Source organism: Nesoenas mayeri, assembly GCF_963082525.1.
Source record: "Nesoenas mayeri genome assembly, chromosome: 18".
Classification (NCBI taxonomy): domain Eukaryota; kingdom Metazoa; phylum Chordata; class Aves; order Columbiformes; family Columbidae; genus Nesoenas; species Nesoenas mayeri.
The window spans coordinates 2915340-2935981 of NC_137566.1; the positions used below are offsets into that span (position 1 = coordinate 2915340).

Genomic DNA, 20642 nt, shown 5'->3' on the forward strand with positions numbered 1-20642 from the left:
ACTTGGTGGCCCTGGGCATAGCAGGTGACTCCTTGGCATGAGGAGCTAGACCTGGGAAAGGGTTCAGCTAGTCCTGGCTGCCAGGTGATCCAGCCACACAGGTAGTTCCTGCACCCCTGAGGGCAGCACCCCAAGTGCTGCAGTTTGGCAACATACCACCCCACGTCCCCAAACCCACCTGGAAGGGTGCCTTACCTTGGAGGAGCAGGGTGCTGGCTCTTCTCCAAGGCCGCCACAAAATGCTGAGAAAGCCGGGCAAACCCCGCCGGGGCTCAGCACCAGAAAACGGCTCCATTCCTCTGCCAAGTGTTGCAGCGAAGCAGAAGGATGCGTTCACGTCTTCGATCTTTTCTTGTTTATTTGTTTGCCCCTTCTTTGGTTTAATTAGCTGAGTGGTTGGGGAGCTGTGTGAGAGTCCAAAGACACCTCGGTGAGTGTCCCCTCCTGACTCAGAGGCTTTGCTGCTGCTCCTGCTCCTCTCTGCCTTCACCCACCACATCCCACACCCTCTGCGGCTCCCATTTTTCGTGCCCGTCAGCAGACACTGGCTGGGCCCCCACATGCTGCCCCAGCCTTGCTCCCCTGCCCCTTTCCCCAGCCCTCACCCTCCCCAGACACACACGAGTGACCCTGTGGCTGCTGGTGACAGAATATAGAATCCCAGAATCATTTTGGTTGGAAAAGACCCTCAAGATCATTGAGTCCAGCCATAAATACCTGTGGCTGCAGGTGATGCAACATCCTTGGTTTGCGTGCTTGGAGTGACCAGGCATGTTGTGGGCCAGACCGCAGCACGGGGACAGCGGCAGTGGGGATGAACTCACGCTGGTGTGAGGTGGGAGAGGACGCGGAGCCGCCAGCTCTCCTCCTCCCAGCTGATGTGTCCTTGGTTTGCTGCAGCTCAGCCCGTGTCAGCAAATGGCTGGCACCAAGTGGACAGACCAGAAGAGCATCTGGGGACATTACGGCCACACCTTGGTGACACTAAGCCCTGGAAAACCACATCACAAGGTGAAGCAGGAGCCGAGGAGCTCGTGTGAGGCAGCTCCCAGTGCTTGGGGCCCAGCACCACCTATGGGCGTGCAAGGACAGAGCAAGATGGGTGCTCCCATCCTCTACTTCTAGCAGGGGACTCTGGTACCAGCCCAGGACAGGCCACCTACAGTCACAGGGGACATGGAGCCAGGGCTGGAGCCAGGTGCCACCTGAGCAGAGGCTGGTGGGGAGCAGGTCACAGCAAACATCAGGAGCTAAGCCCCTGTATGGCCCAGTCTGGGCTAAAGCTGTGTCAGCTTATGGATGCTGCCATTCTCCCACCGCTGTTCTGTGACAGCCAGGACAAGCTGACAGCAGCGTCAAGGGACATCCATTGTCACCTACAGGAAACTTCCTCGCCTTGTCTATGTGCTTTCTGGAGAGAAAAGGAGCAGCCGCTTGTTTCATTGTCATCAGAGCATCTCACAGGGGAGCTCAGCCCCATGAACACATTCCTGGTGCTCCTCAGGCTCTGACTTGGAAAGCCAGTGACACAGTGGTTCTCCACCTCGAGATGGATCTGCACAAAACAGATCCCAAGAGCAGCAGGAGGAGCTGGGGTGATGGAGGAGCCAGGGGTGGCCCAGGGAGCAGCTGAGGTTGGAGGGGAAGCCCTGGCTACCAGGAGATGTTTTAGCAGAGTCAGCATCATCAGTAGAGTACAAAGGGCTGTAAAACTCACTGTCAGGACAGCAATCCCCTGGGCCTGGGCTCCAAAGCAGCCCTCGACATCTCGCAGAGAGGTGAGGGGCAGACCCACTGCTCCCAACAGCGAAGCACAAGTGATGCCAAAGCATGTTCAGCGCTGGGAGTTCTCTGTGCCATTGGCATTAACACACTGATCCACACTTCCCCGGGGAATAGTGAACCACTCGTGCTTTCTGGGGGTCTACGGACAGTGCTTCACCCCAGAGCTGAGGCTCAGTGAGACCTGTCCCCCCCCTCCTCCACAACGCATACTCCTGTCCCCATATCTCACCCTCCCAACACACCTATCTCAATATTTAGCAAATAGATTGGAAATACAAATTTAAAAAAACCACATTTCTGTTCAAAAATACACACATCAGTTCTCTCTGGCTCCGAGCACAGCCCCAAAAAACCATGCAGGGCACTGGAGGCATAAAGTGCTCAGGTAAGTGAGAGGACAGATGGAAACAAATCAGCTTTGCTGCAGAAGCCGGCGCTTCATTCCAAGCGTGGGCTCAGACGGGCAAGGGAGGCAGCAGCTGTGGCGCTTCTGGTGTACGAGATCTACAGCAACCAACCCCCTCCACGTAACTCCCATTCTCCAGGCAGCAGTTTTAAGTACAAATACTTTCTAGAGAAAAATAACATTATAAATAAAACTAATCCTTCCATGTATTTTTATTTTAAAATAAAACAACCAGCACATCAAACAGCGCTTTGCAGGGCAGGATACTTTAAAACAAACACCAAGAGCTCTGAGTGAGCTGAAATAAGGATGCGGCATAAAAGGATCTTCTGAAGAAATACGATGCCATACAACATAGCAGTGTCCTTAATGACAGAGCCTTCCTCTCACAGAACCGGACCTGCGTGACCCAGTCCTTAATGACAGAGCCTTCCTCTCACAGAACCGGACCTGTGTGACCCAGTCCTTAATGACAGAGCCTTCCTCTCGCAGAACCGGACCTGCGTGACCCAGTCCTTAATGACAGAGCCTTCCTCTCGCAGAACCGGACCTGCGTGACCCAGTCCTTAATGACAGAGCCTTCCTCTCACAGAACCGGACCTGCGTGACCCAGTCCTTAATGACAGAGCCTTCCTCTCACAGAACCGGACCTGCGTGACCCAGTCCTTAATGACAGAGCCTTCCTCTCGCAGAACCGGACCTGCGTGACCCAGTCCTTAATGACAGAGCCTTCCTCTCACAGAACCGGACCTGCGTGACCCAGTCCTTAATGACAGAGCCTTCCTCTCGCAGAACCGGACCTGCGTGACCCAGTCCTTAATGACAGAGCCTTTCTCTTGCAGAACCGGACCTGTGTGACCCAGTCCTTAATGACAGAGCCTTTCTCTTGCAGAACCGGACCTGCGTGACCCAGTCCTTAATGACAGAGCCTTTCTCTTGCAGAACCGGACCTGCATGACCCGCCGCTCTGTACAGAAACAAAGGTGGGAAAAACCCGATGAGTGTCTCTATGAGTCCAGGGCACGGCGAGGGCACGACGGGGACCCCGCTGCCTCAGTTCACCCGGCAGGCCCGGATCATGAGCAGCTGCAGGAGGATGAAGACGGGCGACATGATGAGCCCGTACCAGAGCTCCCGGCTCTGCTCCACCAGCTTCTGGCACAGCAGCATCTCGAAGACAAACTTGAGGCTGAGGATGGTGAGGATCCAGAAGAGCCGCAGCACCGCCAGCCGCTTCTCCCCGTCCTGGAAGAGCCGCACGGACACGATGGTGGTGAAATAGGTGCTGAGCCCGTCGGCGGCGAAGAAGGGCACGAAGACCAGCCACCAGGACAGCGCGGCCTGGCCGTCCACCTTCAGGACGAGCAGCACGGAGAAGGCCAGCAGCGCCAGGCCCTGCAGGAACAGCTCGAAGGTGGCGAAGCCCAACCACTGCACCAGCTCCCGCAGCGAGAACAGCATCGCCGCGACCGCGCAGCGCCCAGGGCGGGGACACGATCCCCGCGGCGGCGCAGCCTGATGACAACATGTCGCCGGGTGGTGACGTTTGCGGAAGCGGTGTCATGGCGACGGGGCATGGTGAGTGTTTCTATGGGGCTGGAGCGGGGGGGCCGGGGGCTCGGGGACGGGGCTTTGCCCCGTCCCCGAGCCCCCGGCCCCCCGCTCCGGCCCCCAGCTCTATTTTTACGCGCCACCCCCCCCTAAAATCCTCTTACAGATGGCGGAACGGAAGCTCCTGGTTCTTTTTGGCAGCCAGACCGGGACGGCTGAAGACACAGCGGAGAGGATCGGCAGAGAAGCCAAGCGCCGGCATTTCCAGTGCAGGGTGGAGGCGCTGGATGGTTATGAGGTGGTGAGTGATGGCGCGGTGAGGTGCTGGTTGTGTTTCAGCTCTATCATCCGTATTTCAGGTATTTGGGCATCCCCTGTCCTTGCTGGATGAAAACAAAACCCTCCTGAGGGTGATGAAGGGGCTGGAGCACAAGTGTGATGGAGACTGAGGGACCTGGGGGGTTCAGCTGGAGAACAGGAGCTGAGGGGAGACCTTCTGATCTCTGAACTGCCTGAAAGGAGCTTGGAGCCAGGGGGGTCGGGCTCTGCTCCCCAGGAACAAGCGCCAGGAGCAGAGGAAACGGCCTCAAGTTGCACCAGGGGAGGTTGAGGTTGGATGTGGGAACAATTTCTTCCCCAAAGGGCTGTGGGACATTGGAACAGGCTGCCCAGGGCAGTGCTGGAGTCACCATCCCTGGAGGGTTGGACAGACGGACATGAGGTTCTCAGGGACATGGTTTAATGCCAGGGGTGGGTTATGTTTGGACTCAATGATCTTGAGAGTCTCTTCCAACCAAAATGATTCAGTGATTCTATGGTGCTCCTGCCCGCAGGGTGGGTTTGCTGCCTACCTTCATCTGGAAGAAGATGCTGTTCCAGCTGGTTCTGTGATCCTATGATGGAGCCAGCTCCCCTGGCCACAGTTGTGGGTGAGCTGTGGACAGCCAGACACCCCATATCCCCTCACCCTGCTAGGTCATCTCATGTCACTGAGCTGTGGCACTCTGCAATACCTCACTCTCCTCAAAGTTTCGGCGTCAAGGCGTCGTTGTAGACGTCAAGGAGGAGTGTGAGGATGTAGTTGGCGTTGGCGCAGTATTTAGGCAGTCGCTCAGCATTCTCTTCAGGGTAACTAGATGACAGCTGGGGTGGGGACGTGTTTGGGGAGGAAAGGAAGTTATTTGCAGGCCATTCCCATGCAGGAACAATGCCCTGGTGGGTGCTGTATGAGGCACAACGCTACACAGCCACCAGCATTCAGAACAAGACTCCTGGACCAGGCAGGTATTTTAGACCTGACCACACAGGTCTGTCCTGTAGGTATTTTAGACCTGTCTTCTTCCTTTGAGGAGGATTTACAACCCTGGAGGGGTTGAACAGATGAGGTTCTCAGGGACATGAGGTAGTGCCAGGGTCGGGGTAACGATTGGACTCAATGATCTTAAGCGTCTTTTCCAACGTAAATAATTCTATGATTCTATTATTTTGACGGGCACTGAAAGGTTTTCACATTTGGGTATTATTCAGCCTTTTCTTCCTGCTGCTTCCCACCCCCTTCCTACAGAAACACCACATTTCTCCTTAGTCCAACCAGCAGATTCACATGGATCTCCCGATCTGAAATGAAACGGTGTTTATCACCATTTACAGTCAGTGAAGCCACATGTGGCCATCGCCACCGTTCTGAGGAGAGGACAGTGTGTCCCAGCCCGTGTCCCCAGGGCTCAGGGAGGGACGCTTGGGACGAAGCGAGGGCGCCCGCCCAGCCTGCGCTCTGCTGCTCTCCTGGGAGCAACAGTTCTGCAAAATCTGCATGTTTAGTGACAGTGTTGGGTTAACAGTTGGACACAATGATCTTAAAGGTCTTTTCCAACCAAAATGATTCTATGATTCTAATTCAGCTGAAAATGCGTGAAAACTGGGCAATGACTCGTGGAATAGAGTTTGTGTTAGATGACAGACGTTCAGCCATGCCCTGCGAGGCGAGGAGCCGATGCTGCGGGCAGCACATGCCTGTAGAGGAGGTTGTGCCACAGGGGGCTGCGGGTTTTATTTTGCTGTGGTCTGTCCATGGACTCGACGTGATGTGAGCAGCCACATCAGGACAGCCAGGACACGTGTTTGTGTGCTGCTGACCTGAATGGGCCTTTCTGTGTTTGTGCCCACAGGCCAACCTCATCAATGAGCTGTTGGTGGTATTTGTGTGTGCGACCACCGGCCAGGGTGACCCCCCTGACAACATGAAGGTAGGATGTGCTCCTCTCCATGTTTATTTTCCTGGGCCAGTGACTGGATTTCTCTCTTGAAGCAGCTTGAGCTGTGTTTATTTTTGGAGGGGGGAGCTCTGGAGCAGCACCAGTCACATCTTGTGTCACTGCTGGGGCACAGGCTGGTGAGGTTTTAGCAGTTTAACCAGTGAGAGGGGCTCTGCTGTTGCAAGGGCCATGGGGATGTGAGGGCTCACAGAGCATTGTCCTCCTCGCAGGTGGCAGTGGTGGCCGGTTTCAGGGGTCCCCTCTGCAGAAGGCCACGCTCCCTGCTCTCTTGGGGCTCAGCACAGGGCAGGGAGGGCTCAGTGGATTGGCGAGCGAGGGACAGGCAGCCAGGGAAGGCTTCCTTGGCAGCAGCGTGACACCCTGGCTGTGTCCCTCGTAGATGTTCTGGCGGTTTCTGTTCCGGAAGAACCTGCCACTCGGTTCTCTGTGCCAGCTGGACTACGCCGTGCTGGGCCTTGGTGACTCCTCCTATCCCAAGTAAGCAGCTCTGCGGCTCCTCGCCTGCCTGTGGCAGCTGCTCCTCACAGCTCTGGCCGTGGTGAGACCAGCGTGGCTGGAGAATGAAGGGGCAAGGGGAGGACAGAGCCTGACTCTAGAACAGCAGCTCAGACAAAACATAATTCCCACCAGCGTTAACAATCCTGCTGTACCAGCCCGTGTCCCTCCTAAACCCCAGAAACTGAGCTCGTGCCCATTTCTTTCCTCCTGGCCTCCTCAAGCAGCTGCTTTACTACAGTGTGTCAGACTTCATTTTTCAGTCAGTTGTTACAGCCGTGCAGTTCTCTGAATTGCATAAGGCCTGTGCCACAGCAATTTCAGTGGACCAAGCCAATAGGAGACATGAAACACAGAGTTTTAGGTGGCAGCCAGCCCTGTTGGTCCCAGTTCTCTCCCTAAGGATTGTTCCCATGTGCCCAAACGAGCTGTGGTGGGAGGGATGGGAATGTGCCTGAGCTCCATGTGGCAGTGAGGTCTAGAGAGAAGGAAGCATTTCTCTTCCCTGAGGGGAGGCTTGACCTCCCCCAGTCCCTCCTGGGAAGCTGAGCACAGCCTGTGTGGCCCAGCAGGTGGCACCCAGCTGCTTCTCTGAGCTGCCCTGGGATGGAGTGTGGGCTGGGGAGGGTGCAGGGTTGGACTGTGTGTGCTGGTTCTGACCAGACCTGCCTCTGTGCTGCTCTGGCATAACCCTGGCAGCATCAGCTGGCTCATGTAGCCAGCGCCTGCTGTCCTGCTGCAGGAGCCCTGCCCTCTGCAGCTGCCCTTATTCTCTGCTCAGGTTTAATTTTGTTGCGAAGAAGCTGCACAAACGGGTGCTACAGCTTGGGGGCAACCCTCTGCTGCCAGTGGCGTTGGGAGATGACCAGCATGACTTGGGGTAAGAGCCTGGTGGAGTGGGGAGCCCCGGGGTGCAGTTTTGTCCTCGGGCTGATGGGCAGGGCTGTGTGTGCTCTCACAGAATCACAGAATATTCGGGATTGGAAGGGCCCTGGAAAGCTCATCCAGTGCAATCCCCCCATGGAGCAGGAGCACCCAGATGAGGTTACACAGGAAGGTGTCCAGGCGGGTTGGAATGTCTGCAGAGAAGGAGACTCCACAACCCCCCTGGGCAGCCTGGGCCAGGCTCTGCCACCCTCACCAGGAAGAGGTTTCTTTTCAAATTTAAGTGGAACCTCCTGTGTTCCAGTTTGCACCCATTGCCCCTTGTCCTACCACTGGTTGTCACCAGAAGAGCCTGGCTCCATCCTCCTGACACTCCCCCTTTCCATATTGATCCCCAGGAATGGGTCACCCCTCAGTCTCTTTACCCCAGCCTTGGGTAAATGTGCTGGTCTCTGCTCAGAACTCTTCTCCTGTGCCAGATCCTGGATCACTTGCTCCTCCAGGGTGTCCCATGTCCCCCACCATGTGCCAAGGTCTCCTGGCTCTGCCCAGCCCTGTTCAGACCAGGGGACACTGTGTCACACACCTGCAGGCGGTGACTGTCACCAGCTGTGCTCGGGGGGTTGGTGGTTCTGCTCAGACATTGGGCCCCAGAGAGTGAGTGAGAGCTTAGAGGGGCTGAGACACGTTTGCAGCCTTGAAGCTGGAAGGGAACAGCACAGAGTGACTGTGCAGCAAAAGAGAAGCAGAGGTGGCTTTGCAGGTGTGGCCCAGCATTGTCCGGGTGCCGGGGTAGCAGTGCTTGAGCCCAGAGAGATGACGCTGCTCTGCTGCAGCCTGAATTTCCCACTTGCAGGCCAGATGCAGTGGTTGATCCGTGGCTCCTGGCCTTATGGGACAAGATCCTCGCCTTGTATCCTCTCCCTCCTGGCCTTGAGATCATCAGTCCAGATGCACGGTGAGTGCGGAAGGTAGGCAGGCACTGCTGGAGCTGCCTGTTGTGAAATAATTCCCTGGCTGTTCCCTGGAGTGGGTAATATGCCCTGTTTTGACCCGGAAGGCTCCCCACACAGCTGCTGGTGTCCCAAGTACCCCCTCAACTTTGGGCATGGGTGGCCCATCTCTTTCTGAATGGGGTGTCCCCTGGTGTGTGTGTCAGCTGCCCCAGCAGCATTCTGCTCCTCTTGTTGTCCTGATGTCCCTCTGCCCTTGACAGACCTGCTGGGTGTGTGTGCCAGCCCCCCTCTGCCTGCTCCGGAGCCTGTGGGGTCTCTTCCTGGCAGTCTGCATTGCCTTCCTGTGCCACAGGCCAGCCCCAGGGGACAGGGACGAGGGGTGGTGGATACAGAGGAGACACTTCAGGCCTGTCCCTGCCTCCAACCTCTGGTCCTACAGCAGCAGAGGAGCTGTGGCATGGAGGTAACTGCATTGCTCTCCTGCCCACAGCCTGCCCCCCAAATACACCCTGCACTACCTCGCTGAGGACGCCCCGCACCCCGACAGTGACCTGCTCCAGCCAGCAGCCCCCAGGGCTGTTCCCTCCGAGCTGCATCCCTTTGCAGCCCGTGTGCTGTCCAACCAGCGGGTCACGGCAGAATCGCATTTCCAGGATGTCCGGCTCATCGAGTTTGATGTCACAGGCTCAGGGATCACGTGAGTATTTTCCTGACTCCCCCAAACTTTGCAGTGCGGGATCAGCTGTCCTGTAGCCTGCCTTCCTCTTCCACTCCCCTTAGTCAGGAATATCTGAGGCTGCAGCCTTATGGACGTGGTCCCTGCTGTGCTGTCCCTTCCGTGACAAAGCCAGGGGCATATGGCAGCCTGGGTCCTGCCCACGGACCAGCTCTCTTTGCCTTGTCAGGTTAGGGAGCACAATGTTAGTGACATTGGCAGTTTGGGTGAGCTGTGGCCTCTCCCCAGGTGCGGGTGCTGTGGGGATGGCGGTGCTGTGACCCTGGGCCTGCCCCTGGCCGCCTCAGCAGGTCCCGCTGCATCTGCAGGTTCAGCGCGGGGGACGTGGTGATGATCCAACCCCAGAACTGCCCCGAAGACGTGCAGCAGTTCTGCCAGCTCCTGCGCCTGGATCCAGACAGACGCTTTGTGCTGAAGCCCACGGAGCCTGGTAGGTCCTGCCCGCTGCTCCTTTTTGTCCCTGCTGGGATGGGACAGCCCCTGGGCTCTGGCCTGGCCTGGAGCTCTGCTTTTCCTTTGCTTTAGGCACAGTAAATGGGGCATTGTGAGTAGCTGAAAGATGCAGAACCTCTGCCTGTCTCACAGTGTGGGGTCTCACCTTCCCTCCTGGCGCTCTGTGCCTGCGCATCCCACATTAGGGCCAGTGCGAGTTGTGGGAGGGACCCAGCAGTGCCTGGGCTGCACACACGCCTTGTGTCTTTGCCCCCCCAGCACAGAGCATGAAGGATCCTGAAGGCACTAGTCAGATTGCTCACCATGCTGCCCCATCCTGGGGACGCCAGAGCTGCAGGGACAGCAGGCACACAGTGCTGGGGCGTCCGTCCTGGTGCTGGCCCTGAGCGTTTCCCGCTGCCTTGCAGGCACATCCCTTCCTGCCCTCTTGCCACAGCCCTGCACCATCCGGCACTTGGTCACACACTACCTGGACATCTCCTGCGTGCCGCGGCGCTCCTTCTTCGAGCTCTTGTCCTACTTCTCTACGAATGAGCTGGAGCGGGAGAAGCTGCAGGAGTTCAGCTCTGCCCAGGGCCAGGAGGAGCTGTACAGCTACTGCAACCGGCCCCGCAGGACCACGCTCGAGGTAAGGCTGGGGGAGCCTGGCAAACCCTCTCTGTGCAGGCTGTGCCATGGCGTAATGTAGACAGATCATCAGCCGTAATTTCTTGGCATGAGAATTTAATTGACTTCACTTTCGAAGTGTACCTGGACTTCCAGTGACAGTTAAGACCTGCTCCGAATCCTTCTGGGCTCTGTGATGTGCCCTGTGTTGCAGCCTGGGGTGAGGGGAGGGCAGTGGGATGGGGCAGTTGGTGCTCACTGGTACCCAGAGCGGTGCCTTTGGTGTGGGACAGCAGTGTGGGACCCCTGGAGCCCCTGGAGCAGGCTGGCTGCCTTTGGGGAGTACCAGCTCTCACCCCGCCTTGACTTTGCAGGCCCTCTGGGATTTCCCTCACACCACATGTGCCATTCCACCTGAATACCTGCTGGACCTCATCCCTCGCATCAGGCCCCGCGCCTTCTCCATCGCCTCCTCCACGCTGGTGAGAGCTCAGCCCTTTTTGGCCACATGGCAGGCTCTGAGCTAAGGGTCTGGCAGGGCCAGGGCATGTCGTGGATGTTCAAGCTGGTCTCCCAGGCCCCCTGAGCAGCCACAGCCCACCCGAACCCCCCATTCTGCTGTGAGTGTGTGGCCCATCCATGTGCTAATATCAGCCCCAGGCTGTACCAGTTTCCGAATTAAGGTACTTGCCCTCCTGTGCCCTGCAAGTGCTGGGGCTGGCCCAGGGCCCTGCAGAGCTCTGGTGTCCTCATTGTGGGGCTGTGGGAGTTGGTGCCTGGGAGCACTCCTGGCTGGTGTGGCCGTGGGAGGGGACAGTGCTGCTTCCTGCTGCTGCTGGGAGGTGGCAGTGGGACCTGGCCCGGTGGCTTGGCAGATGTCATCCCACGCACGGTGGCATTTTTCCTCCATGGGGGCCTCAGGTTTGATAGTCTCTGTGGCTGTTGCCAGCTGTGCAGAGCATTCCCGCAGCAGTGCTTCTCTGGGAAAAACCCCTTCCCTATTGGAAAGGTTTGGGCAAGGATATGCTCTGTTCTGTGTCTGAGTGGCTGTTTCAGGCTGGGACAAGTGCTGCAGATGCCCTCGCAGGGGCTGAGCACAGACTTAGTCCTGGAGGAGGCACTGGGATCTTTGGGCAGAGCTGCGCTGCGTGTCTTCTCATTTCTCATGGCTCCTGTCTGGACACAGGGTCACCCTGACCGCATCCAGATCCTCGTGGCAGTTGTGCGGTACAAGACGCGGCTCAGCAAACCCCGCCGTGGGCTCTGCTCTACCTGGTTGGCTTCTCTCAACCCAGAGCAAGGTAATTGCTTGGACTCTGTGAGAACCCTGTGTGCTTGCTGCAGCAACCAGAGCTGATTCCATGGGGCTGCAGTGGAGCTGTGTGCTGGAGCTGCTTGGACCCTGGGTGGAGGAGCTGGAATCATAGAATCACTTCGGTTGGAAGATAACCTTGAGATCATCAAGTCCAACTATAACCTAAATCTAGCACTAAACCATAGCCCTAAGAATCTTGTCTCCGTGTCTGTTCAACCCCTCCAGGGATGGTGACTCCACAAATTCCCTGGGCAGCCTGTTCCAGTGCCCAGCAACCCTTTCCATGAAGAAATTTTTGCTAATATCCAATCTGGACCTTCCCTGGTGCAACTTGAGGCCATTTCCTCTCATCCTATCACTTGCTACTTGGGAGAAGAGACAAACACCCTCCATGCCTCAGGCTCCTTTCAGGCAGTTCAGAGATCAGAAGGTCTCCCCTCAGCTCCTGTTCTCCAGCTGAACCCCCCAGGTCCCTCAGCCGCTCCCATCACACTTGTGCTCCAGCCTCTCACCAGCTCCGTTCCCTTCTCTCAACTCACTCCAGCACCTCAAGGGCTTTCCTATAGTGAGGGGGCCCAAAACTGAGCATCCTGCTGTGGCAGGATAGGCTGAACTCCTTCCTCACTGCTCCCATCTTCAGAGCATGTTGTGTTCCTCCAGCTTGTCCTGAGCACCCTGAGCTCTTGGTTTTCTCCCAGCTGCTCGACTCTCCTGCCCCCAGCACCAGCTGTCCCACCACGAGCTGCGCTGGTGTCCTGGAGCTGGTCGTGCTCTGGCTGCTGGACACCTGCGGCCCCATACCACCAGCTCTGGGAAGGACAATCCTTCCTTGGAGCACATCTATTCTGTCCTCCAAAACCTGCGTGTGCTGCTCATCTGTTCTAACCACAAAACCCCTCCAGCTGCATCCCCAAGCACATGTGACAAGATCATGGGGTCTTCTTGCTGCAGGATGGCAGATAATTGCTCTGTATGACTTCAGGGTGAGATTGGGTCTTCTCAGAGTACTCAGACTCCCAGAGGAAGCAAGTTTGGCTCTTCCTCACTCGGCAGCCAGGCTGAGATCCCTGCTCGCCTCCACCACTGCCTTCCCTGGCACCAGGTGTGTGTGAGAAGGCTGTCCCACGGTCTGTGTGCTGTGCGGCTCTTGCCTTGCTCTGGGCTTCACTTGGGTGCTTGCAGGGACTGTGCTGAGACAGCTGAAGCACTTTTCATACACGCATAGTGTGTCTGTGGCTCCAGGGGTGCTTTGGTGCCGGGGTGGGGGTGAGGCAGGTGTTGTCTATATCTGCGGAGCATCCTGGAAGGGCTGGATGTCCGGCTCCCCCTCCGCAGGGTGTTGAGGTGCAGTAGTGCGGGGGTGATTCTAGCTGCTCTGTTTGTTTCGCAGGTGATGTCCGGGTTCCTCTTTGGGTGAAGAAAGGAGGAATGAAGTTCCCAGCGGACCCTGAGACCCCCGTGATCATGATTGGCCCTGGCACAGGGGTGGCACCTTTCCGAGCAGCGATTCAGGAGCGGGTGGCACAAGGACGTGGAGGTGAGGGTCTCAGGATGCCCTTTGCTGCAGACAGGTCTGTGTTCAGCAGAGGGGAAGGAGGGACTGGCAGCTCCTGAGGGTTTCGATGGGCCCAGGCTCTGCTGTGTTTAAGTGGGGGCAAACTGGGCTCCAGGGCAGGGGAGGAGGGGAGCCTGGTGTGTGCATCCTGGGGGGGTTATTCACAGGCTGTGCTGCAAGGCTGCTCCATGGGTTGGGGTAGGGCCTTGCAGAGGTGCCTTCTTGGCTCTCTGCAAGTGGAGATGAGTTACTGAGTTCATCCTCAGCTGCACAAGGAATCAAGCCTCCACCCTTGTCCTGTCCTCATGCCCCTGGCTCAGCTGTGGGTCTCAGCAGGAAGCTAAGGCTGGTGGAGGGGAACAGGCAGCCCTGGGGGGCTCTTCTTGCCCTGCCTGTCCCCCACCTCCTGCTTTTCCAGCACACAGGGGCCTTTGGTTGCCACAGGTCACCTGGCTTCACACTCACATGGCTCCTGGCTCTGCCAGACACAGCAGAGAGGTGAGAGCCTTGGGGCTCTGCCGCAGGTCCCGTGGCCACCAACAGCCCCCAGCCCTCGCAGGGCGTTCGGTCCCCCCAGCACAGCCCCTGTACTCTGCTCTGCAGGGAACTACTTGTTTTTTGGCTGCCGCCAGAAATCCAAGGACTTCTACTGCCAGGCGGAGTGGGAAGAGCTGGTGACAAAGGGCTTCCTGACGCTTTTCACGGCCTTCTCCAGGGACCAGGTTAGTTCCCAGAGGAGGAGGGTGGATACAGAAGCATCTCGAGTAGCACTGATGGGACTCTGTCAGTGTTTCTGGCCCCTGTACCTGCTGGCATGGCCTGTGAAGGGCCTGGTGGGCTGTCACAGTGCTCACCTCACTCCCCCACATCCCCTCAGTGCCACTGCCCAGCTGGGACACACCTGGTTGAATTGAGCTAGAAAGGTTTCTGGGACGGGGCTGGAGAGCGCCGGAGCAGATAAGGCATTAACCAGCTTTGTTTGGCTCGACCACGTGAGTGATAAAAGGCTCCCAAGCCTCTCCGGGGGTGTCACCAGGCAGTAACCTTTCTTGGTTGAGTGCCACCCTCCCCACCGTGTCCCTCTGACCGCTGACTGCAGCCAAGGAGCTCGGCCTCTGTGCCAGCTCTCCCCGTGCAGGACAAAGCTCCCTGGAGGTACAAGCACCCCCACAACTCAGCCCCGTTTTCTCAGGCAGTGTCTCTGGGCAGCTCTCAGCCCCTCTTTGGGCTGCGGGGTGTTTTTTACATTGCTGGAGAAGCTCCGTGAGCAGCGGGTCTGTTTCACTGCCCTGTCCCTTGGTGGCACTGGGAGCTCAGCCTGCCTTTGAAACAGATCTGATAACAAGGATCAGTGAGAATGGGGATTTCTAGGCAGCTCAGCTGCACCCGTCCTTTTCTCCTGACTGTGTGCAGGCATTGACACAAAGCCAGCATCTTTTATCCAGTCGCTTGCAAGGCATGAGCTGAATGCCTCTATGAAGCCTTTCCAAGCCTTTGATGAACAGGAGCAGCACTGCAGAGGTTTGTTGGGTGACCAGTCTGCCTTTTTTCTGGTGGCTCACACAGTAAAGGGGGATCTACTGCTCCCCAAATCTGGAGAGCGGCCTCAGAGCCTCCTGCTGCCTTCGCAGAGTCTGGAGGGACAGGACTGGCATTGGAGTGTGCCGCCCAGCCTCCCAGCTCCGCCCGCTCTGTGTGGCAAAGCAGTTTGTCATGAGTGCCTCTGCCACCAAGTCCTTGCCATGCCGCACAAGGGAGGCAAGCGGGAGGGCAGCCAGATATGTCACATTGGGTCATTGTACCTGCGTCTCGAGGAGGTGCCACAGCCATTAACTTGTCAGAAAGTTAGTTTCAAAGAGCTTGGCAGGAGCTGGGATGCTCTGTAGCTGGGCAGGATTTCCTTCTCTCTGTAAGTTCCCCTTGCAGTGACCTTCTGTCACATCACGTCTGCCCCGTGCCGCAGACTGATTGATCCCGGCCTCACGCGGCTGCTGCTAATTCTCAGCAGGATGCCCTGGGGTTTAGCTGAGACGTCGTGACCCGAGTTTGTCACTGGGGTGCTCTGGTTTCTAGGTGGCTGCAGGTCCTTAGGTGACCTGCTCGGAGCCCCATCCTCAGCAGAGCCTCTGTCAGCACTTGGCTGATTAATGCTAATGATGCTGAAGCTGAGCTGCCGTCTGGCTGTGTCAGTGCTGGTGACGGGCTTGCTGACCTCCTGCATGGCCGGCAGCTGGGTCGGAGCTGTGGGGCCATGCCTGGGGGTGACCGGCCTCTCCTGTGCAATGCAGCCAGTGAAGCCACATGGGACCTGCTGACCGTGCAGTGACCGGCTCTTGTGCAAGGTCCCTGGGTCACGACAGTGTCAATCCAGGCTGGGGATGAAGGGATGGAGCAGCCCTGCCGAGAAGGACTTTGGGGTGCTGGGGGATGAGCTGCCCTATGTACTTGCAGCCCAGAAACCACCCGTGTCCTGGGCTGCATCCCCAGCAGTGTGAGCAGCAGGTGCAGGGAGGGGACTCTGCCCCTCTGCCGCACTCTGGTGAGACCCCCCTGCCGTGCTGGTCCAGCTCTGGGTGCTCAGCACAGGACACACATGGACCTGCTGGAGAGGGGCCAGAGGAGCCCCAGGAATGACCCGAGGCTGGAACAGCTCTGCTGGGGACAGGCTGAGAGAGCTGGGGGGTTCAGCTGGAGAAGAGAAGCTCCAGAGAGACCTTAGTGTGGCCTTTCTGGACTTCAAAGGGGCTGATAAGAAAGAGATGGGGACAGACTTTTGAGCAGGGCCTGCTGTGATAGGACAAGGGGTGATGGTTTTAAACTAAAGGAGGGAGATTCAGGCTGGACATGAGGAAGAAATTGTTGTCCCTGAGGGTGGTGAGAGCCTGGCCCAGGTTGGCCAGAGAGGTGGTGGATGAACCATCCCTGGAGACATCCCAGGCCAGGCTGGATGGGGCTCTGAGCACTCTGAGCTGGTGAAGATGTCCCTGCTCATGGCAGGGGGGGCACTGGGGGAGCTGGGAAGGGCCCTTCAACCCAAACTGTTCTGTGATTTTGTGATTCTATGACAGCCAAGCTGGTTCCTGCTCGGGGTGGTCCCCACACACACCTCCAAAGCCACACACAGGGAGTGTCAGCTGCAGCAAGAGCCTTGTTGCCTCTGCTGCTGGATGGGAGAAGGGGAGGAGGCTGCTCCTGCGGCTCAGCTCCCCACTGTGCACGGTGGGACATGCGGTAGTGTGCCTGGCCTCCATCACAGTGTCACCTTTGTCATGGAGGAGCTGTCAGGGCTGGCGGTGAATTCAGGCACGTTGGTAATGGTGTCCCTCTTGGGCAGAAGCCAGGGCCGTGGGCAGTTGCTTGGAAGCTGAAATCTTGTGGGTTAACCCTTTGGGAACTCTCCTCTGTTGGGCTGTGCTGTCCGAAAGGCAGGCCCTAAGCACAGCGGAGGGGCAGGAGGAGGGGACCTGAGGCTGTCCCCTGTGCTCCCTGCCCTCCCCAGCTGTGTCAGGCCTCCAGCAGGTGACAGGGCTGGGACTGGCAGCGGGGGATGCGGGGAAGGGTCTGTGCCCTGCGGCAGTCCTGGCAGGGGGGGCACTGAGCATCCTCTGCCCTCGATAGAGAGGAGAAGAGAGGGAGAGGGAGAGGGAGAGGGAGATGGGCTGATGGGCTCAGCGCCGTGTTTCCCCACAGGAGGAGAAGATTTATGTTCAGCACCGCATCCAGGAGAACCGAAGGCTGGTGTGGGAGCTGCTGAGCAGCCGGAGAGCTCGTGTCTACCTGGCTGGGTGAGTGAGAGGTCTCTACCCAGGGACTGGGGAGTGGGGCTGCACGTTGCTGCTTCTCCACCTCTTGGCTCAGCCTCTGGAGCAAGCTCACCCTGCACCCTAGAAGGTCTCTGGGGTGCACTGGCCACTGCAGAAGAACCAGCTCTTTCCTTCTCTACATACATCCTGCTCCACAAACCCTGCGCTCAGAGGGCCGTTTCTCACATACCCCATGCTCCAGTTAGGAGGGGCAGAGCTGGCACCGTGGTAAAGGTGCTATAGCTGACCCGGCGAGTCCGTCCCTCCAACTGCCAGTGCCCGTGACTGGCATCACCTGAAAGCGAGCTGCCTCTGAACCATGGCAAATCCGTACATGGGGGAGCACCGGCCTCCTTCACACCCCTCTCCTCTGGCAGGGCTTGGTGAAACCAGAGATAAAGGCTTGTGTGGTTCCTGTGGCTGCTCGACTGGGCAGGAGGATTTTAAAGCACAATATACCAGGGCTCCATTGGTGCTGGGGCTTGTGAGCAATAGTTTTTGGGACCCTTGGCACATTCTTGCTGGCTCTTTGCATCCAAAACTGCCTTCCGGGGACAACGATGAGCTGCACTGCACCACAACCTTCCTCCTTGGTTGCCTTGGACTGGTTGGAAATCTTGAGCTGTTGTCCAAAAGGTGGGGTCTGGCCTTTGGAGGCAGAGCATCTGCAGCTCCGTTCGTAGCTCTGTGACTCTTTTCCTGGGCAAAGCCCTTAACCTGCCTGCTCCTGTCGCTGCCTGTGTGGCAGGGAGGAGGCTGCTCACCGGCTGCCTGGGGTGAGTGTTGTGAAATGCATTGGGCTCCTTGAGCTGGCGAGAGGCTGGCGCTGGTGTTTGTCGTGCACCCCGTGACCTGGAAAGCACTGCAAGCCTGTGCCTGGCTGTCGACATGAGCAACAATTGCAGGAGGCTCTTTCCTGCCTGTCCCCCGCGGGAGCCGGAACTTCGCCGGTGCCTCGCAGGGTGCGACTGGCCTCGCTGCATTCCTGGGAGAAGGAGACTTTTGTTTACTGCCCGGGAAGCGGAGGCCAGGCCGCCCACCGCTCCCTCAGTCGCTGCTGCACCAGCGCTGCCGCCTGCTCTGGCGTCCCTCGCTGCCTCGCGGGGCTTCCCGGGGCCTGTACCCCAAACTGGTCCTTCCTACCTGCGAATCTGGGGTTCGGGTTTGGTTTCCTCCGTCAAGCTACACTTGGGACTTGGGGTTGTACCTCCATCCACAGCCCAAATGCTGCTTGGGTGATGAGTGGGCACGGTGTCTTGATAGCTCTGTCCTCTCTGTCCATCCTCTTTGCCACTCTCTGGTGTTGATGGAAACACCCTGGGGGCTGCCAGAAAAGGGTCAGTGTCTCGGAAAGAGCCAGGCGTGCACAGCAGTCCCCACTGCGGGACTTTGCGGTGGCTGTGAGGATGGTGTTTTGGACACTGGGGTTGCTGTGAGACCCATCTCACTGGGGTCTGTCCCTGGCATGTGGTTGCTCTCAACTCCAATTGGACAGGTAGGATGTGAGAACCTTGTCCACCTTGTACAAGTGACAACTGTCCTGTTTGCAGGGGACACATTCCCCCCATCCTGAGCAGCCCGCACCGCATGTAAAGACACCCAGGATCCCAGTGCCCTTCCCTTCCCACAGACTCTGAACTGCCAGTCAGGTGCCAAAGGGGAAGGTGCAGGTGGGCTTGCCTGAAAATGGCCTTTTTTTTCTGCTAAAAACAGTATTCACAGCTTCAGCCAAACTAAGAGAAAGATGGAGAAAGTGGCTCCTGGGCTGTGTGTCTCCGAGTGCGGGCCTGGGCCCCTCAGCACCGTGTGTCTGCCCTCCCAGGGGCTGGATCTGCTCAGTGACTGTGCCAGCTTATCCCACCCGGGGACAAAATGCTTGAAAGTGTCTCTCTTTTTCTGCAAAAAATAGATACTTGACATGTTTTCCATCACAAGCCCAGCTACATTATCTCACACTTGCATATCAGTGCCTGACTCAGAAACAATGCGACTCTTCCAAAAAAAGAAGACCTCCTTTCTGTGTATTTTGGGATGTTAATCAACTTCAAATGCAAGTCAGAATTCTGCCTCGTTCTTGGGAAACAGCAAGGACATTGCCAGATGCTCGTGCCAGTTGGAGCAGCCTGGGAAATTTTTTATTAGATGCTTTTTTGTCACACAGTCAGTTCATCAAATGAAACTCTCTCCAAGAAAAAGTCTGAATTTCTTATTTCCCATAAGAAATAATTGTGCTTGAAAGTGTCGAATCCTATTTGGGAATTTTCTTCACAGGAGCTTATGTTTTCTTCACCTTTTCTCTTAATTTGAGGTTTGAACTGGTTTTGGTTACAAATGTCGCCATCAAAACAATCACGTCTGATTTCTTGAAAGGAGGCAGCGATGGACGGAAGCGGCTGCTCCTTTGCAGCGGTATCTTACCCAGCTTGGGATCGGACATGTTTCCACTGAATGTTTCCCCTGAGATGAAAGGACAGTTTCCTGCCCTCCTGCTGATGAATTGTGACTCGTGCATATTCCCCGTGTCCCTCTAATGGGAAATGGAGCACTATAAGGGCTGGAGTTAAGGCTACTGAGCTGTGATGCTCCTTTGCCAGGCACCGGGTACCGAGGCCAAGTCTTTGCCTGCAGATGCCAGCGCTGAGAAGCCCGGTGTGGATAACGGGGCTGCTCTCCAGGGAGTGGTACGAGCCACCTCTGCAAGCCTGTCATTTATTCTGTGCCAGGCAGCCCGTGTTGCGGGGTGAGGCGGGTTCCCACCGCCCCGCTGCAGCCGCAGCCCGTGCCGGGGCAGTGGGTTCGGCCGCAGGGACTGGTGCCCGCTGCTGGGCCATACCGGAGCACTGGGGCTGCAGACATGGCCCTGTTCTTTCTGCTCACCCTCCATTGTGCCTCCTACTCTCTCTTCAGGAATTCCAAGCAGATGCCAGCAGCTGTGGCCGAAGCCCTGCAGTTGGTGTTGCAGCTGGAAGGTGGCCTGTCACCCTCAGAAGCAGAGGAGCATTTAGCAGCTCTGGAACGGTCCCAGCGCTTCCAGTCTGAAACCTGGTCGTAAGCCTGGCTCCCTGCCTCCCCTTCCCCCAAACTCAGCCTGAATAAAGGAGCCAGCAAAGAGATTCACCTCTGGCATCATCCTTGGGCTGAGATTACCCCAGCCAGGGCAGGGGCCTGGCAGAGGGGCTGCATTTACCAACTAGCCCTTCCTTGATGGCAACAGGGCCATGGCGGGCAGGGGAACCCCTCTCCTGGGGAATGGATTTGGCAGGGGTAAAGTCTGGCTCTCTGTGCCCATACCACACTGGGGCAGAGGCGAGTGCTCCTGATGGTGGGTGCTGCTGGCTCCCACATGGGACCAAACTGCCGCCCCGTGTGGGACCGAGCTGCCATTCTGCATGAGACTGAGCTGCTGTCCTGTGTGGGACTGAGCTTGCCGTCCTGCATGGGACTGTGCTGCCGTCCTGCATGGGACTGAGCTGCCGTCCTGCATGGGACTGTGCTGTCGTCCTGTGTGGGACTGAGCTGCCGTCCCGCGTGGGACTGAGCTGTTGTCCCGCCTGCCCTAGCTCCTGGGGTCCCTGTGCTGGGTGAGCAGCACCCACAGGCATGGCTAGAGCTACAGCGTTGGCAGTGGCCGTTGTTTGTGGTAGGACATAGAGGAAGTGATCTGTGCGTGGCAATCTCTCCACCCTGGCGTTACTCAGCGGCAGCAGCGCTCGCTGCAGGAGGCTGCCTGGACAGACCTGTTCCCCCTGTCTCTGGTGGCTGAGGCCAGCAGGGCTGGGCACAGGAGGAAGCTTCCATCCCTCTGTCTCTGCTGACAGTT

General features: G+C 57.6%; 2 protein-coding genes across 3 annotated transcripts; one reads left to right on the forward strand and one right to left on the reverse strand.

The window, feature by feature from the left end:
• Nucleotides 1-3244: 3244 nt before the first annotated feature.
• On the reverse strand, nt 3245-3652 carry TMEM203 (transmembrane protein 203; the record flags this gene model as incomplete). The annotated part of the gene is made up of 1 exon (XM_080355877.1): nt 3245-3652. One exon carries the CDS (start codon nt 3650-3652, stop codon nt 3245-3247), a length of 408 nt encoding a protein of 135 aa, XP_080212003.1.
• A 225-nt stretch (nt 3653-3877) lies between these two features.
• NDOR1 (NADPH dependent diflavin oxidoreductase 1) lies at nt 3878-19921 on the forward strand. Of its 2 annotated transcripts, XM_080355932.1 has the most exons (14): nt 3878-4043; nt 5911-5988; nt 6398-6495; nt 7295-7393; nt 8255-8356; nt 8845-9051; nt 9399-9520; nt 9951-10171; nt 10524-10631; nt 11336-11450; nt 12855-13001; nt 13623-13741; nt 16710-16804; nt 19730-19921. In XM_080355932.1, exons 1-14 carry the CDS (start codon nt 3909-3911, stop codon nt 19872-19874), a joined length of 1791 nt encoding a protein of 596 aa, XP_080212058.1. In that variant the 5' UTR covers nt 3878-3908; the 3' UTR covers nt 19875-19921. The 2 variants fall into 2 exon arrangements, with proteins under 2 accessions (XP_080212058.1, XP_080212059.1); XM_080355933.1 differs by lacking the exon at nt 13623-13741.
• Nucleotides 19922-20642: the final 721 nt, after the last annotated feature.